The sequence below is a fragment of the Bactrocera dorsalis genome, chromosome 5 (genome assembly GCF_023373825.1).
Source record: "Bactrocera dorsalis isolate Fly_Bdor chromosome 5, ASM2337382v1, whole genome shotgun sequence".
Classification (NCBI taxonomy): domain Eukaryota; kingdom Metazoa; phylum Arthropoda; class Insecta; order Diptera; family Tephritidae; genus Bactrocera; species Bactrocera dorsalis.
Genome location: NC_064307.1, coordinates 65591923 through 65608851, shown reverse-complemented (window position 1 = coordinate 65608851; position 16929 = coordinate 65591923). Strand labels below are relative to the sequence as shown.

Below are 16929 nucleotides of genomic sequence, written 5' to 3'. Positions count from 1 at the left end.
TGCAGCTGGAATTATTTTCTCCAGGAGTAGATTGAAGATTGGACGATAGGATTGTCTGAAACCTCGTTTGGTATCGAACGGCTTGGAGAGGTCCTTCCCGATCCTGACAGAGTTTTTGGTATATCTCAACGTCAGTTTACATTACATAGCCATGTTAGTTTTGCGGGGAAACCAAATTCAGACATAGCGGCATAAAGACAGCTCCTTTTCGTGCTGTCGAAAGCAGCTTTAAAATCGACGAACAGGTGGCGTGTGCCAATCATATTTTCACAGGTATTTCTAAGTTTTGACGCATGCTGAATATCTGGTCGATTGTAGATTTTCCAGGTCTAAAGTCACACTGTTAATGTCCAATCAGTTTGTTGACGACAGGCTTCAGTTTTTCCCACAGTACGCTCGATGGAACCATATATGCGATGTTCAAGAGGCTTATCCCACGCTAGTTGGCGCAGATTGTGGGGTCTCCCTGTTTTTGGACTCCAATCGTTGGGAATAATTTCTTCCGACCATATTATACAAAGAAGCTGATTCATGCTCCTTATCAGTTCTTCGCCGTATTCGAATAGCTCGGCCGGCAATCCATCAGACCCCTTGCTTTGTTGTTCTTCAGGCTGGTAATTGCTATTTAAACTTCTTGATGGTCGGGGAATGGAATGTCCGCTCCATTGTCATCGATTGAAGAATCGGTTTCACCATCTCCTGGTGTTATGCCAATTGTATATACTTGTGCTTTATTTCTTCTGAAAAGTCTTCGCTTTCTTTCAATTGTTCGTAATTTTTTATTTCGCTCCTACTAATTTCTAATTTTTGCTCCATTCTCACCATTTTTTTATGTCCAGCTGCGTTTTATGTATTTGTCGAAGCCATGAGTGCCCGGCTAAGCTGCCGCCACTTGTATGTGTGGGTGTCAACACTGCAGCATTCAATATGCCATTCCACAAATTTTTACGATTATTGGCATTATTTACTCAAATGTGCGCTAAGGCGGCCAACAACAATGCGAAACAGCTGTTTATAACACCATGTGTTGCACGCAGACACACACACAACACATCTACAGCTATACATACATATGTACACATAGCCATCATAAGCGCTAAGTCAACACGCTGTGACATCGCTCGCTCAAGTAGCATCGTTATCAGCAGCCAAGTCGTCAGCGCGCTTGCGTGTGGCAACAGCAGTGACAGCAGTAAGAAATTTATTTGATGACACAAGAAATTGCGTTGAGTGTTATTGCGGGAAATTAACTTTGCTGTTGGCTGTCATTGTTGTCCTTTGCTTGGCTGCGGTCAACCGAGCCACCAGTCGGTGTCCTGATTGTTGCAAAGTTCCATTTCATTGGCTTACGGTTCCTGTTGGCGGCTGCTGAAAGGATTAGTTAGTGTGTACACTTGTGAGCAATTTCCTCTGGTCAACGTCATTATTGATACTTTACTTTGCTCCACACACACACACACACACACACACACATGTATAAATATGTCCATCAGCTCAACCTCAACTCACTGCGTCTGCTGCCACCTACTCCACTTACGGTTGCTGAGTTTTATCTTCGGACATTAACCAACTATATTTGTGTCTTCGGTTGCGTCGGTGTTTTTGTGTATGTATGTGTTTAAGGGCTTCTAGTTGGCAGAACAATAATATTATGTTCTTCAATGCTTTTAATTTTAAATCTCAACTTTTAACGGTTAAGTGGTTTATTTATGATACTTTTCAACAGCTGTGGCAGCTGCAAATAAGTGTGTGCGTGCACTTTATGGTGGGAGTAAACATTACATAAAGCTGGGAGATAATGATGTTTGGTGAAATTGTTCAAATCGACAATAACGGTATATTATCAGCTTATGAGTTTGTGAGAAAATTTTACTTTTCGTGTGCGTAGCTGTGGCTCAGCTCGACAACCAACCAAGCTCATGCAGTTTAAATTTACGAACTTTAGTATCTAAGGCTTAAAAATATATAATTGAGACTAAAACCGAACATGCGTTCGTACAAAATAAAGCGGTGTCCAACCGGGTGGTGTATAATTGTATGAGTGTATATAATTATTACTAAATAATATTTATTCTGAAGGAGTATATATACTTTCCAGAAGGTACAGGGAAGGCATCGGTTGCCCGGTAGTTCTTTTGTTCTATGAAGCCATACTTAAGTCTATTTCTCTCTGAACTGCTGACAGAGTTAAGTCTCTGAAGTCCATCCTAGGCAGGAAACTCGCGTGAAAAGCCAACATACAGAAAAGAACAAGGAAAGCAAACCCTGGTACCCTTGTGGAGCCCTAGGTAGAAAGCGGGAACTCTCAACAATAGTAGTTTTCTTGTTCTATACCATAATTATTGTATGGGGGAAGGCTATGAAAAGACCACATTAGCAACCAAAATTGGCGAGTCTTCAAAGACCACACTAACTGTGGAACCCAATGTCATGCTGCATATGGCACAACCTTACATACCTCCTCCACCCGAGGGAGAGACTGCCTCTTTATATGGGATAGCCGATCGTTCATCGGTACATCTAATGAGCTTATGAGTTCATGGTGCCGGCACTCTCACACTTTGCGGGTGGCTCAGTGTTTCCTCTGATAACCTTTAGAAAGAATGTGAATATAGCTCTCTTCTAATCCTCGCGGGAGAAGGCACCAGCCTCGCAGCTAAAGTTCCCGCTCGTAGTCTTCTACCAGGAGCGGCTTGTCCCTCAATCGACCTTTTTTTCTTAACCGCTGGTTTTTGCTCAGATACCTGATATGCATGCTTATCACCGTAGCGTTTCACGATTTTGGCGTCCAAGTGGCGGTCTGCCTTCAGCTTCCTAGCTAGCACTGACTTGCTTCTGGCCCCTGTAAAGCTTTTCATAAGTCTAGCAGCAGTTCTTTTGCTAGTTTGGCGATTCCGCCTCGTCTGAAGGCTCTGCCCACGTCACCTGCTGGCGGGTTTCCATCGTCTTCGCCCCTCCTATTGCTCGTAGAATGGTCTGATGTAGAAATTCCAACTGGGGTACCGGTCTTGTTGCAGCATTTTGCTGTCGACAGTTTCGTCGCCCCAGGAGCAGCACCCCCACCCTGGACTCATCTGGGCATCGCTTCCGACATCTTTTCACTTTCCTTCGTCATCTTCTTGTTAACGTTTGTTTTTATTATAATTGGTGGTGGAGCATGCTGTCAAGAAATATCCATCAATTTCTGTCTTCCAAGCGGTAACAGGAGATCTACTGCTCCGGAGAGCAGTCTTCTTTACAGTAGTGAATATCGACTCCGATATAAGAGCAGCGATATTAGCCGTGCGGTCGCTGACTGTGAGCGCCAGACTATTGAAAGGATGTCTATACTTCTTATATCTAGAGTTATTATATGGTTGGACTGATTTAGATGTCTAATCAGGGCGGTATTACAGGAAACTACAAAGCTTCCTAGGACACCCACTTCAGTCTCATTAACTGCGGAATGGGGGCGGTTTGGAGCTTCGTTGGCTTCTTGTGCTTCAGACCAGCTTAACAAGCGTTGATCAACTGCTAGCAGCTGTGCAGTCGCTAGGTTCTTCTGACCCAGAGTAAAGCATAAGAGAAAAGGTCTAGTAAACTCTTCGCTCTCAGCAATGTCAACCTCACAATGGTTGTGGGAGTTCTAAATCCACACTGTCCGATCGGGTTTCATGCGGTAAAATTGAACATTTAATCGGATGCCAGTTCCATCAGTTGTTTGAAAGAATATACATAATATACATATATTAACCTCAGTATCAAGGCAAAGCCACATCGGGTTTCATATATCTTTGGACATTCGGTTGAATAAAGGATCTAAGCAGATTTCTGATAGACTTAGGGTACTTTGCCCTTAGCTGATATCTGTTTAGAGGAGTTTTTCTTATTTGGCTTCACAAAAAACGGCTTCAGTTATTGCGCAAGCTGTATTTTTTATATTTTAATTTTAAGAACTCGATGTCAAATACTTCAAGTCGTTCCATACCTCAGTCCGAGTTGCTGGGAACGGATCGGTCAATATATGCGAAGTAGTTCCTCAGTTTTTTGAGATATCGATCTGAAATTTCGCTTTCGTTTTTTTCTTCCCAAGAAGCTGTTCATTTGTCGGAATCACTGATATCGGCCGACCACAGCGTATAGCTACCATACAAACTGGGTGACCAAAATCTAGTCGTTGTTTGGCAAACTCTTGTATTTGACGAGATATCTTCATAAAAATTAACAAGGATTAATGACTAAGCTAGCGATGCAATCCTGGAAGAAATTGTTCAGTTCGAATCACTATATCATATAGCTGCCATATAAGCCGAACGTTCAAAATCAAGTGCTTGTAAGGAATCTTGTGTATTTGTAAAGGGTATTCTAGCTTCGGCGCAACCTGAGTTATTTTCGTAACTTGTTTTTAGTATCGAAGCTACAACTAAACTTGTGAAAATACTCGTATATGTTCGTGTGAATTTCAATAGAAACCTATGAGTGAACTCCAGCCAAAGTTTAGGTATTCTGTTTTGCGGAGCAAAGTAATCTGCATACAATGCTTTTCGGTAATAATTCGACGCCCGTGGAAGCCAGAAAGCGTTCGATTCATTAAAATATCAAACTCACTTGCGAACTGCCGCTCTAGGTGCAGATCAAATGTGCAGTTCAAGCGTTGAGAGCGCGGGTCCAACTGAGCTGGAAGAGTCGTGCTGTTTAGGTTGTAATCGCAGCTTATTAATTATCTCAGCGCAGCGGGACTAATATAATTTTCGGTGATTTTGTGTAATATTTATTCTTAATTGCGCGATTCTTGCTCTTTCTCTAACCCCTGTATTGATTGCCTACCGCGTCTTCAAAGCAACAATGGTTTATTTTTGGGCAAAAAGCCGGTCCAAAAATCTCAAAAAGTACATGGCATGCAAAAAAATAATTAAGCGTCATGTTAATTAAGCGATAAGAACGTGGGGCAAAGGTAAAAAAACAAGCAGCTTGTTATTGCAAATCCCACTTTGTGGGTTTATTTTTATTGTTATTTACAATTTTTTGCTCAGTGATGCTACTGTGATTGCTTTAGCACAGCTTTTTGTGACATGAGATTTTACGTTTCGAACAAAGGCAGGTATGGCGCGTTCGGAAAAAATTGCTTTGGCAAGTAATTTGTGCTACTGAAATACATATGTATGTATGTATATACTTTATGTATATATTTATATGCCAAACGGTGTATACTTCACATAAGAATAATGCGATTTTCATACTCGCACAGCGCAGGCTGGCAAGCAGTACAATGTTTCGATTATGGATTCGTTTATGGATTCGGTTATGACTAACTTAAACACATTTGAAAATATATAAAATACAAATAATAAATACTAAAAGCTTAAACTTAAACGTTAGAAATGCGCATGCGAGAAAATCCAGTGTGTTTGGTTTACACTTCTTAGCCGAAGAAGCTGCCCCGCGAGTTGATGGCCCCGGCGAAATTCGCGAATGAACCGTTTCTTTGCGCTTCAATAGCCGCCGCGTTGATGAACCAGAAAGGCCTTTGATCCTCAGGCAGGCGATTAAGTATGGCCACCAGCTCTCTATCGTCTTTCGCGTCGATGGGCAAACGATTGGGCGCACCACCGACCGCAGGCGCGCCAGCGTTGGCGGGTCTGGCGGCCGCGCTGTTTACTGTATTTATATTTAGTTGCACATTATCAGCATCGCCGCTGCCAAAACGATTCGCAATACCATCGGCTACAGGTCGTGCGGTTGGCGTGGCCAATTGCAGATAGTTGGACTCGGGAAATACTATTGGTATGTAACTTGCTGGTGGCTTTTGTGTGGCACCGAACGCCAGTGCTGGTGGCTCATCTGGTTGTCCAAAGCGATTGCCAATACCTACGTTGCTGTTGTTGTTGTTGTTCGTGTTGACGTTGTTGTTCATGTTGTATTTGTCCTTCTGATTAAGCCCCGGTGGCCGTATGCCCGCAAAGGAGGGACGCTGGGCCGCAGCCATTTGCAGCAACAGCAGTAACAAGCTGACAAAGGTGAAAGTGTTGCGTTGTTTGTTGTTGTTGTTTGGCATTATTTTTTATTTTTTAACTTTGTGTTTATTTTTTCACGAAATGACAATCACACGTTCGCGAATTTACGAAATGTTTACTAATGCGTCTTAATTCGCTTTGAGAATGCTACTTTCTTCTGCGTCTCCGCTGTTTTGGCGTGATCTCTGCTGTTTAACGACTGTGATGCTTCAGCTTGGCGCTCGCTGGTTTTATACTTGCTTATTGTTGTGTACAGCTTTTTGGCGTGCTTGTCGTAAATATTGCCATAACTCAGCTTGCGCCGCTCTCCAGCGCGCTTGAGTCATACAAGTTGCTTGTCACGACTCTCTTGCGATCGCGTTTATAACCGGCTGCCTTGGATCCCCCGCGTATCAGCGGCGCACGAAGTATGTACTTCTTATCGCGTGCAGACGCTGTGCCCTTACTTAGACCCCGCCATTTGTTGTTACTATAAAGAAACGCCCAGTTATCGCCAATTGCTCGCGCGCTGCCGCCTTTGACTGTACATAAATACCACTGCAGTTGTGCTTACTATTGTTTTTTTAGTAATTATGTTACATATGTACACATAACGTCAACTTTATTTTCCAGTTCAGCGGGCTAAACATGTTTGACAAGCGGATTGTAACTTCACTTTTGCTGTTTGGTTTTGACATTGACTTTAAGCGTTGAAGCGTTATTTGTATATGCATCTGTGGCTTTGCTGCGCGCTCAGTGTATAATTTACGAGCATAACTTGTTTGACTGCAATTTCATTCATCTCAGCAGTTGTGGTGGCTCTTTAATCATTTATGGCACATATTTTATGCTGATATGTTGATTTGGAGTGATTGAACTGCATGTCATTGATGTGTTGGGGAAAGAGGTTATCAGACTTAGACACTCTTAATGCTAACAGTGCTGATAATAATGATAACGGTATTTTGGGGAAAATCCACTTTAGGGTTATCCATTTTTACTACTAAAAAATTCTCAGAAGAATTTGAAGAAAATTCCAGCTAATTTCATTTAAACAAATAGTAGCTAAAAATGGAATGTGCGATGGGGTTATTTATTCGTGGTATTCTGGAATGTTCGAACTTTCCGGGAATATTTTTGATAATAACACTGTACGGCATTGTAATCGTGGAAAGTTCTAACTTTTCTAGTTCAATTCAAAAAGCTAGAAATATACATATTTGATAACAGTTCAGGTAAATACATTGTCGATGCCAAAACAGCTAAATAGAACTCTTAATGGACCGTTTGTCTCTCCGAAACAAATTCATGATGCACCAAGTCGACTCGTTTTTCCTCTCCATATCGATGATTGTTAATTTTTTTGTTTGCCGAACTGTCTCATCGGTAGTTATAATGCTCTCCATGAATGTGGAATAGGAATCCGCACGATCAAGCATGTCCAAAGAGACTTGTTTACGGTACTCGTTTGGAAAAAAAATCAGATTTATCGGACGGGTCGAATAAGAACGCGTTTCATACTCAAAATATTCACCAAACTCATTCAAATGGATTCGCTTGAGATAGCGAGCCCTCTTGCCATCTCTCGAACACATGCCTGATGATTTCCAAGTACCACATCTTTCACTCCTTTAATATTTGCATCAGTTGAAGTGGTCGACAGTATTCCAGAATGAGACATGTCTTCAACGATCTCTCGATCGTCTTTGAAGGCTTTAAACCAATCGTATATCACTGCTAATGTAAATGAAGAAGTCTGTGGTAAAATTAAAAATCTAATAATATAAGCTGTCTTCGATTCGCCATTTCTCTGCTCGCTTCTGCTCTCTTGTTACTAAAAATAACATGTTAGAACAATAACAAAGTTATCGAGTGGTATACACAGGTCAATTGAAAAGTCCATGGGCTGCCATAGTAAAACACATTTTTTAGGAGAATTAGATTTTTGTTCAATATTGTTCCCTTCAAGGCTGATACATTGAATATACTTCTAGCGACCCTCCAAAGTACCGATATCTTTTTATATATAGAACAATTTGTCCGCTGCTTCAAAATAGGCCTCAGTTTTCACGATCACCTCTTCATTCGACCAAAATTTCTTTCCAGCGAGCATTGTTTTGAGATCTGAGATTAGTAAATAGTCGCTGAGGTTGCCAGATCAAGATAATAAGGCTGACACGTAAACATTTGGATTCCCAATTCATGGATTTTTGCTATCGTTTTTCACTCACTCATTTGACAACGCGCATTGTCTTCTTGAAACAGCAGTTTCCCTTTCTTAACATGCGGTCGTTTTTCAGACAAGTTAAACGATCCACATCGAGCCTTTTTATCGAAAACTTTTTTATTTGACGAGAGGTTAGGTTAGGTTAGATGGCTGATGAAAGATTGCTCGTGGAAAACTATATGTAGTCCTTTGTAAGACCATAGAAAAGAAGAATTTCTGTGTTCGAGCTTATAAATTAGCAAAACTAGAGAGTTTTGTCTTACTGTGAGGGCGAGATCACTAGATCTCTTGCGTTCGATCTTGGACCAAAAGGCTTTTGCGACTGCGCATGTACCGATAGTGGCGATAGTAGCTGGCACAAAACTCAGCTACCTAACAGTAGAACACAAGAGGATTCCACTCCCATTTCACCGATTGCGGTTCTAGGCTGTATTTTTTCTGGCTCATCAGCTTTAGAATTTCCTGCGATTCCACTGTAGACTGGAACCCATTCCAGACTTATCACAAAGACACTCGATGCTATTGATAGCGAGGTTAGGCATTCTTTGACCAGCCCTTAACGCATTGTTAATGAGTTAATGACTTGTATCGTCGCTCTGCTATCTGAGTGGATGGTCACTTCTCAGAAGGAGGCTACACTTCGGAGTAGTAAATCTACTGCTACCTTAAGGCTACAACCTCGGCCTGGAAGACACTGCAATAGTCAGAAAGTCTGAAGCTAGAGTTGATAAGGAGCTACTGACAGTAAACCCCTCTACCAATCTTATCCTTAAGCTTTGACCACGAGATATCTTCACAAAATCTGACATGGATTATTGTCTAAGGTACAATATCCGAAAAAATGTGTTCAAATCGGCTCAGTACATCATATAGTTGACATACAAACTGGCTTATTAAAATTATGTTCTTTTATGGAAACTTTTTATTTTTGGAGGCTATTATAGTTTCGGAGAATCTGAAATTAACTTTTTTTATTTTCTTATGACTTAATGTCTCGAAAAATAATTAGGTAAAATCCAAATTTCTTAACTGTAAAATACTCTGACGCAATCTCAACTCAAATTAAATGCTGTTATTTCGGCACAGAGCCTCTTCTAAGCGTTTCAAGTGAAATTAATATTTTAATTTTTGTTTTGTTTTTTGGTTTGTTGATAATTTGAAATATTTCCCACATTCCCACAGCTTCCTTATGAAGCTTCGCGTGTCGGAATTCCCGGTGTCTCCGTAGCGCGACAACAAAATCTACGTGTGCTCAGTGAGTATACCGCTGAGTCAGCTCATCTCATCATAAACAAAGTCCACGCCATAGCAGACGTCATAAAAATTAACGACATCACTCGTGATGGAAGTCAAAAAATCGACTCACTCATAGTCACCGTAATTGATTGAGTAATTTGCTGCTCTCAACAGCTCATAAGCTCACACGAAGCTCTCAAAAAGTGGGTGTGAGTGCACGATTTGGCTGTATGTTGGGGGGAAAGTGGGAATTGGCTGTGAACTCTAGGCAATAAATGAATATTATCACACCAAGGCGCAATACATCACGCAAAAAACAACAACAAGAACAACAATAGATTGATGTATGATGCATTTGCAGTTTTTATGCACACAAAGATGACACAACAGTATACATACATATATAGTATGTATATGCATATATTTATATATAAATATGTCATCGAAATTCTCCCTTGTCAATACATACATACATACATACATTATCGATGAACGCCGCTTGCCGGCATTTAAGCAATAAAAACAACAAGTGTGACAGCAGACAGTCGAATGCCAACTTGCTCCCAGTCACTGCTGCAACAGAGCAAAAACAAAACAAAAGTGAGCAAGTGGTTGGGTATTACCCAAAACCGCGACGTAAAAACCCAAACAACAACAAAACACAACAGTGAACTTGTTGTAGGCAATGTTTGATATGTGTATGTATATTTGTATTTGTATTGAACTATACTACAACAAGAGCGGCCTACAGTGACGCATGAAGATACGTTGCTAAATGGGTGTTCCAATAGGATTTACGGAAAGTGAGAAAGTCGCATAAAAAGTCAGATGTGCTGAAGATTGTGCTGTTGAGTTAAGTTCAGGAAGCTTTTTATTGTCAGTTTCTGAGCGAAGTCTTCTAATAATGCTTGTTCTGATCAAAATCACCTCCAAGGGTTACAAAAACAGGGAATTAGGAAGATGGTGCCGCAAAGATTACGGACGTAGCGCCATCTTAAACCAGCTAAATATAAGCAAATCAGAATATTAGATTTTAAAAGTTGCTTTCGGTTAAGAATTCCTGCCAGACGTGAGTGCAGAAGAGGTTTCATGGGGAAGGATAGTAACTCTATATATACCGAAGGTTTCTCACTGGTAGGTCAACTGCACTTAATTTTGATTCCCGGTCGCAGCAACATTTTCGGCAACGAAAGGGCAGACGATTGGCAAAGCTAGGAGTCTCTTTGAACGAATCTGAGGCGGAGCCAATACCATATCCACATGTATTTCGAACAAATTACTCGGTTGAGATGGAACTCACTAACAAGCTGAAAGATAACAACTCAAGTATGGCGCAAATATGACAGGACTAGAACCAAGTACTTCCTTAGATCTGAAGAAATAGTTTATAAAGACGTACCGCGACTGCCAGTGAGACTGTAAAGGGGCTCTGGCCTTCAATTCCCACAACAGCCGGTTCTACGTTACCGGAATTGCCCCGGATTTTATCTGGCAAAAGGCTATTATTTCGGAGATCTAACCCTATTTAGATCGGGCTCTGGCCTTTTAGGAAGTATGCGTTAAAAATTGACCTGCTTTATCACAATATTAGTCGCAACTCCCAGCTAAAAGAGACTACCGAAACTATTTTCCACTTTCTATCTGAATGCTCAGCTCTATCACAAGACCGACAGAAAATATTTGGAACTCATCAGGCACCAAACCATGAATGGATGTTCACAAAAAGCATAACGGTCACAAGTAATTTCATTGAGCCAACAAAAGGTCTTAGCGCAACGATGCCACGGAATAGCAAGATTATAGAGTACTGTCCAAGCTGACAGCTCTTCTACTTACCTACTTTCCTCTAAAAACACATAAGCTTTACAACACTCCAAATCAAACACCCATTATTGCGGTAGCAATCATAATTACGTGCGAGAAGTGCGGGTGCTTTGAAAGAGTCACGCGAGTAATCACCTACGTCTTATCTTTGCGGCAGAGCCATACGGATTTTCCACTATTATGCTCATTTCTATTTGCTTAATGATTTGTTTTTGCTCACTAATGAGCTTCATTGTGGTCTACAACTTCACAAATTCTAAGAATATTAGTTTAGCAAAATAAAAATGGAATTTCGGTCAGGGTGATGACAACCGCCTACACACTGACACCGAATTGACAAGTTATGAATATTAGCAAAGCAAAAATTCTTGTTTATTGTTTTAAAATATGTTTCAGTCTCTATAGTTTTAAAGAGTTTAAGGTCGCGACAGTTTTTGTTGTACATTGTTTAAACTTGACAGAAATTTGTAACAGGTTAGCTCACCTAACGGTTGTTTGAAATTCAAGCTGTCAATTTGACGGCTGTTCTTGTTTCGCATTAGAATTTTAAGTGAGCCAGAGGCATAGAAATTTGATAGATGATGAATTGCAAGATGTTCTTATGCCCGGGAACCCAAAGTATGAAAAAATGGAGTTGCAGGTCAACAGTAAGCTTGAAGTCTTCTTACATTTATTGATTACGCTGTAGTTTATCTTTGCCGCCGACATGGCTAGCTGCCTATCTAAGTATACAATAATTGCCTTCTCTCTCTCTTTGCTTACTAATTCTACTTGTAAGATGCTGAGTTTAGTAGACAGATGAAGTGAGAGATGTCAAGATTCTCGGAGTATACGCCATCCTTACTCTTGGCTCACGAAGCGCATTTTGAGAACTGTGTTTTCAGCGAAGAGCTTTTACGGCAGCCACCGTAGAACGTGAATTTCTAAGCGTTGTACTAAAGTCATAAGGGACAATATGACAAACTTTACTGAACATACTGACAAAATTTGACACAAATCCATGAACAAACATGACCGCCACGCGCTGTCAAAAACACGGCATCCCTATTGGCAGACACTGTTTGTGTTTTACTCTTACCTCAAGGTAAGCTTGATGCCAGAAATGTTCACAATCGCTCTAAGAAATCTCCGTATATAAAATCCAAATTCCGCCGGCGCATTTTATGGAACCAAAATACTTCGCGACTATCGCACTCAACTCCTTCCAGGGGTTTGTGTGTGTGTTTAGTGTTCGATTTCACCAAAAACGAGTGCCTAACTACTCGTTTTGGTATTATTGATAAATTTTCGCTTAAATCAAAAAATAAAAAAATATATTGAGATTATTACTTTCTCCAAAATATTGCGCATCTCTCTCCTGCAACAAGTGCATAACTCGTTATGTCTTAAATTATATACCATAACCGGTCGTATATTCGTCTCTTTTTTCGTTGTTTTAATAAAGCTTGGGTAGTTCACATTTTCCGTACTCGTGTACATTCTATTGCTTAATTTTTAATACACAATTTTGAGAATTGCTTACCGTAACTCGCCTCAGTGACGTAAACCAAATTTTTAAAATTCATACTTTAATTCAATCGTTTATTGCCTTGTCCGGAATGTTGAAGACAGATAAGAACCGTTTTGTGGTGCTTTACTTTCTTAGAATGCAGCAATTGTGGTTATATCGCTCTTTTAGAAATGTTATACAATGCTTGACGTTTGGTTAATTTCCAAATTATTCATAATTGATATTGTGTTAGGTCAGTAAGAACTGAGAATGAGCTCAACGAGTAAATTAGCAAAGTAACGAGTGTAGGTATTTTCTAAACTCTTTACTGTTTCTTACTGCAGCCAAAGCAAGTGGTTGGGAACAATTATAAAATCACTTTCATTCGTAAATAATATATGCTAGAAGCTGTATTCTTAAAATTCACATAAATAACTTTTTTCTTGGAGGTTTGAAGAAACTACCCGGAAACTATACCCTGAACCGGAGACAAGCATTAAGTTCGCCATCAAGTTTATAACACTAAGTAGCAGTCGGAGAAACAGTAATATTTATTATATATACAATATATAAATCATTAGAATCGCGAGCTGAGTTCATTTAACCATGTCCGTCTGTGGGTCTGTTTGCCCGTCTCCTTCCATCTCTCCGTGTATATATACGTGAACTAAGATCTCAGTTTGTTAGATATCGATCTGAAATTTTGCACATGTTATTTTCTCTCTAAGAAGCTGCTAATTTATTGGAACCGCTGGTATCGGGCCACTATAGCGTATAGCTGCCGTACAAACTGATCTATCAAAATCTAATCGTTGTATGAAAAACTTTTTTATTTGAAAAGATATCACCACGAAATTTGGTATACTTTATTGTTTAAAGCAACGATACAATCTCCGAGGAAATTGTTCAGATCGGACCACTATAGCATATAGCTGCCGTACAAACTGATCCATCAAAATCCAATCGTTGTATGAAAAACTTTTTTATTTGAAGATATATCACGACGAAATTTGGCATACTTTATTGTTTAAAGCAACGGTACAATCTCCGAGGAAATTGTTTAGATCGGACCACTATAGCATATAGCTGCCATACAAACTGATCCATCAAAATCCAGTTGTTGTATGGACAATTTTTTTATTTGACGAGATATCAACACGAAATTTAGCGTGAATTATTATTTACGGTAACGGTACAATCTCCGAGGAAATTGTTTAGATCGGACCACTATAGCATATAGCTGCCATACAAACTGATCCATCAAAATTCAGTCGTTGTATGGAAAACTTTTTTATTTGACGCGATATCACCACGAAATTTGGTATACTTTATTGATTAAAGCAACGGTACAGACTCTGCGGAAATTGTTTAGATCTAATCACTATAGCATATAGCTGCCATACAAACTGATCTATCGAAATCTAATATTTTTATGAAAACATCATTTATTTGAGAATATTTCAAATTAAATTTTCATTTAATTTCCATTCTTGCATTTTCTCAACCCCTTCTCTTCTACTCTCCGCCACATATTACAACAAACACTGCAAACATTTAACTTTGGTTGATTGAAAGCTATAAAAGAAAATTTACTCGCTATCTTGTTTGAGTGCGCCACTCGTTAAAGGGTAAATAGCACCATGCAGTTAAGAAGAAATTCTGGCGAGTAATAATATCGAAATACTTTCATTGCACAGCGAAAGCATAAAACGCTGTTTAACGCTGAAAAGACAATCAAGCATGCGTACTATATAAGGCATCTTGCTCTAAGAGCGGACTTCAGCGGAAATAAACTTGAAAATATATACTCGTATGTATATCTGTCTGTTAAATGCAGCAGTGGTATAAAACTCGTAAAATTTTAAATTATTATGGCCAATGAATGTTAAGTATTGCCTAAATAAATTGACTAACACAAAAACCTACATACATACATACAAATATTCATTCATACACAAAAGTACTTATATCCTGCGTGCTTATGTAAATAGCTTGCCGAAAGCTATCAACTTTTACAAGCTAAAAGTTCAAGCAGGTTGATGATATGCGACAACAATTTTAAGTACGAATTCTAGAAAAAAGTGCATCTGCCATGCTGTGTGGGGTCAGCAGGCTGTCATGGACGCGCTGAGAGCGCATATAACTCAGCCATAATATAAACAAGCTTTTGTGCAGAAGACAGCAGTTTTCTTATTTCAAATTTATTACACGCCTTAATTGTGAGGAATTTTGAGTGGACTCTTACATTTGAAGTGATGGTGATGAAAGTCCTTTGAAGTGGTGTGGGTGTTGAGAAACTCAAGTTATTTTCCGCACTCACTTCGCAGCAGTTGGGAGTCAACAGAGAACGTTTGGCAAAAGGAAGTCAAATCTTGTATATATTATAACGGTGATTTAATTTCTAAGAAAAACAAGTAAAAATGTTAATTTCGGCTGTACCGAAGCTGCAATACCACGCACAGGTTCAAGTTTTATTATAAAAACTTGATTCTGATCGTTCAATTTGTATGGCAGCTATATGCTATAGTGGTTCGATCCGAGTAATTTTTTCGGAGATTGTACCGTTACCTTAGGTAATAATGTGAGTGGAATTTCGTTGATATATTTTGTGAAATGAATAAGTTTTCCATACAAGAACTTATCTTTCAACGTTCAGTTTGTATGACAGCTATATGCTATAGCAGTTCGATCTGAACGATTTCTTCAGGGATTATACCGTTACCTTTGCTAATAATGTGCGTAAAATTTCAAGACCATATCTCGTGAAATAAACAAGTTTTTCCTACAAGGACTGGATTTTGCTCGTTTAGTTTGTATTGCAGCTATATGCTACACTGGTCCGATCTGAACAATTTCTTCGGAGATTTTACCGTTACTTCAGAAAATAATGTGTATAAAATTTCAAGACCATATCTCGTGAAATAAAAAAGTTCTTCATACAAGAACTTGGTTTTGATCGTTCAGTTTGTATGACAGCTATACGCTATAGTGGTCCGATATAGGTGTTTGTAATAGGTAGATAGCTTTTTGGGGAGAAAAAAAAGTATGCAAATTTTCAAATTAAATTTTTGAAAATTTGGGCTCAGTTTCGAAGGTTTTTCAGCGACCGACTAATCCATGCGGTATCCCTATCCCTTGCTAATAGTTAATAATATTTCATAAGTATAAGTAAGCTAACTAACACCAATGCCAAGCGCATATATATATACTATGTATATGTATATAGTACATACATCCACATACATGAGTGCGATTATTTACAGTGGTTTGCCAGCGACACACCGTCGCTATCGCAACTCGAGAAGTTCAAAAAGGTGTGCGCTTTTTATCGCACGCAAATACATATGCAAATCACACCGACCGAGGTGGCGCTTTTGCAGGTGAAAAGCTAAAAGTTTGCCAGTTAAATATTCCACCAAAAACTTCACAATCTTGTTTCATCAATTGCTGTTGTTACTGCTGTTGTTGTTGTGCTTTGCTTTTTGTGTTCTGTGATTTTTTGTTTGGTTGCCGAAAGCCAAGGCCAAAGTGCAAGTTACCAACTTGCCAAAGAAAAGAAGCCACTAGCAAAAACAAAAACAATGCAGCCATTTGTAGTAAAACGTAGAGCAACAACAGCGACAACAACAGCAAGGAAAAAGAACTATTTAAAATGCACACAAACCAAATGAGCAAAAGTCATTTGTGTATCTGTGCCTTCGCCGGCGCCGACGACACGACATGTGCGTTTGTGCTCGTGCATAGGTGTTTGAGTTCCACAGGAAAGCAGACCAACTTTTCGGCAGCGTGGCAAAGTGACAAAAGTGGGCGTGTGTGGGTTGTGGGCGTTGTGGTAGGTAACCTAAAAGCTGCGCTGCGGGCAAACACTCACTTTCAGGTGTGTGTGAATGTAGCAGCTTAAACTTGTATGTGGAGTATGTATGCACATGAGTTGTTAGATATGTTATACATACATTGTAGGTACGCTTGTATTTACATAAATTTATATTGCACCTTTTGACAATTCGAGGCAATAAAATGAATGCCATTTGTCTCGCACAACTATGCGAGGTGCGGCGACAACAATTTCAATGAGACAAAAAGTTGCTGTACGAAAAATTTTGAAGAACTATATTTATGTATGCACATATTTAGATCAACCATATATTTTTGGAAAATTTTAGAAGTAGTTGCAAGGAAAT

At 39.5% G+C, this 16929-nt stretch overlaps 1 protein-coding gene and 1 long non-coding RNA gene across 2 annotated transcripts in view; one reads left to right on the top strand and one right to left on the bottom strand.

Annotated features, from left to right (window-relative positions):
- Nucleotides 1-16929, top strand: part of LOC125778611 (uncharacterized) — a 97702-nt gene that overhangs the window by 18310 nt on the left and 62463 nt on the right. The window lies entirely within an intron of this gene.
- Nucleotides 4951-6212, bottom strand: LOC105227858 (uncharacterized). Its single transcript, XM_011207395.4, has one exon. It carries the CDS (start codon nt 6032-6034, stop codon nt 5402-5404), a length of 633 nt encoding a protein of 210 aa, XP_011205697.2. The 5' UTR covers nt 6035-6212; the 3' UTR covers nt 4951-5401.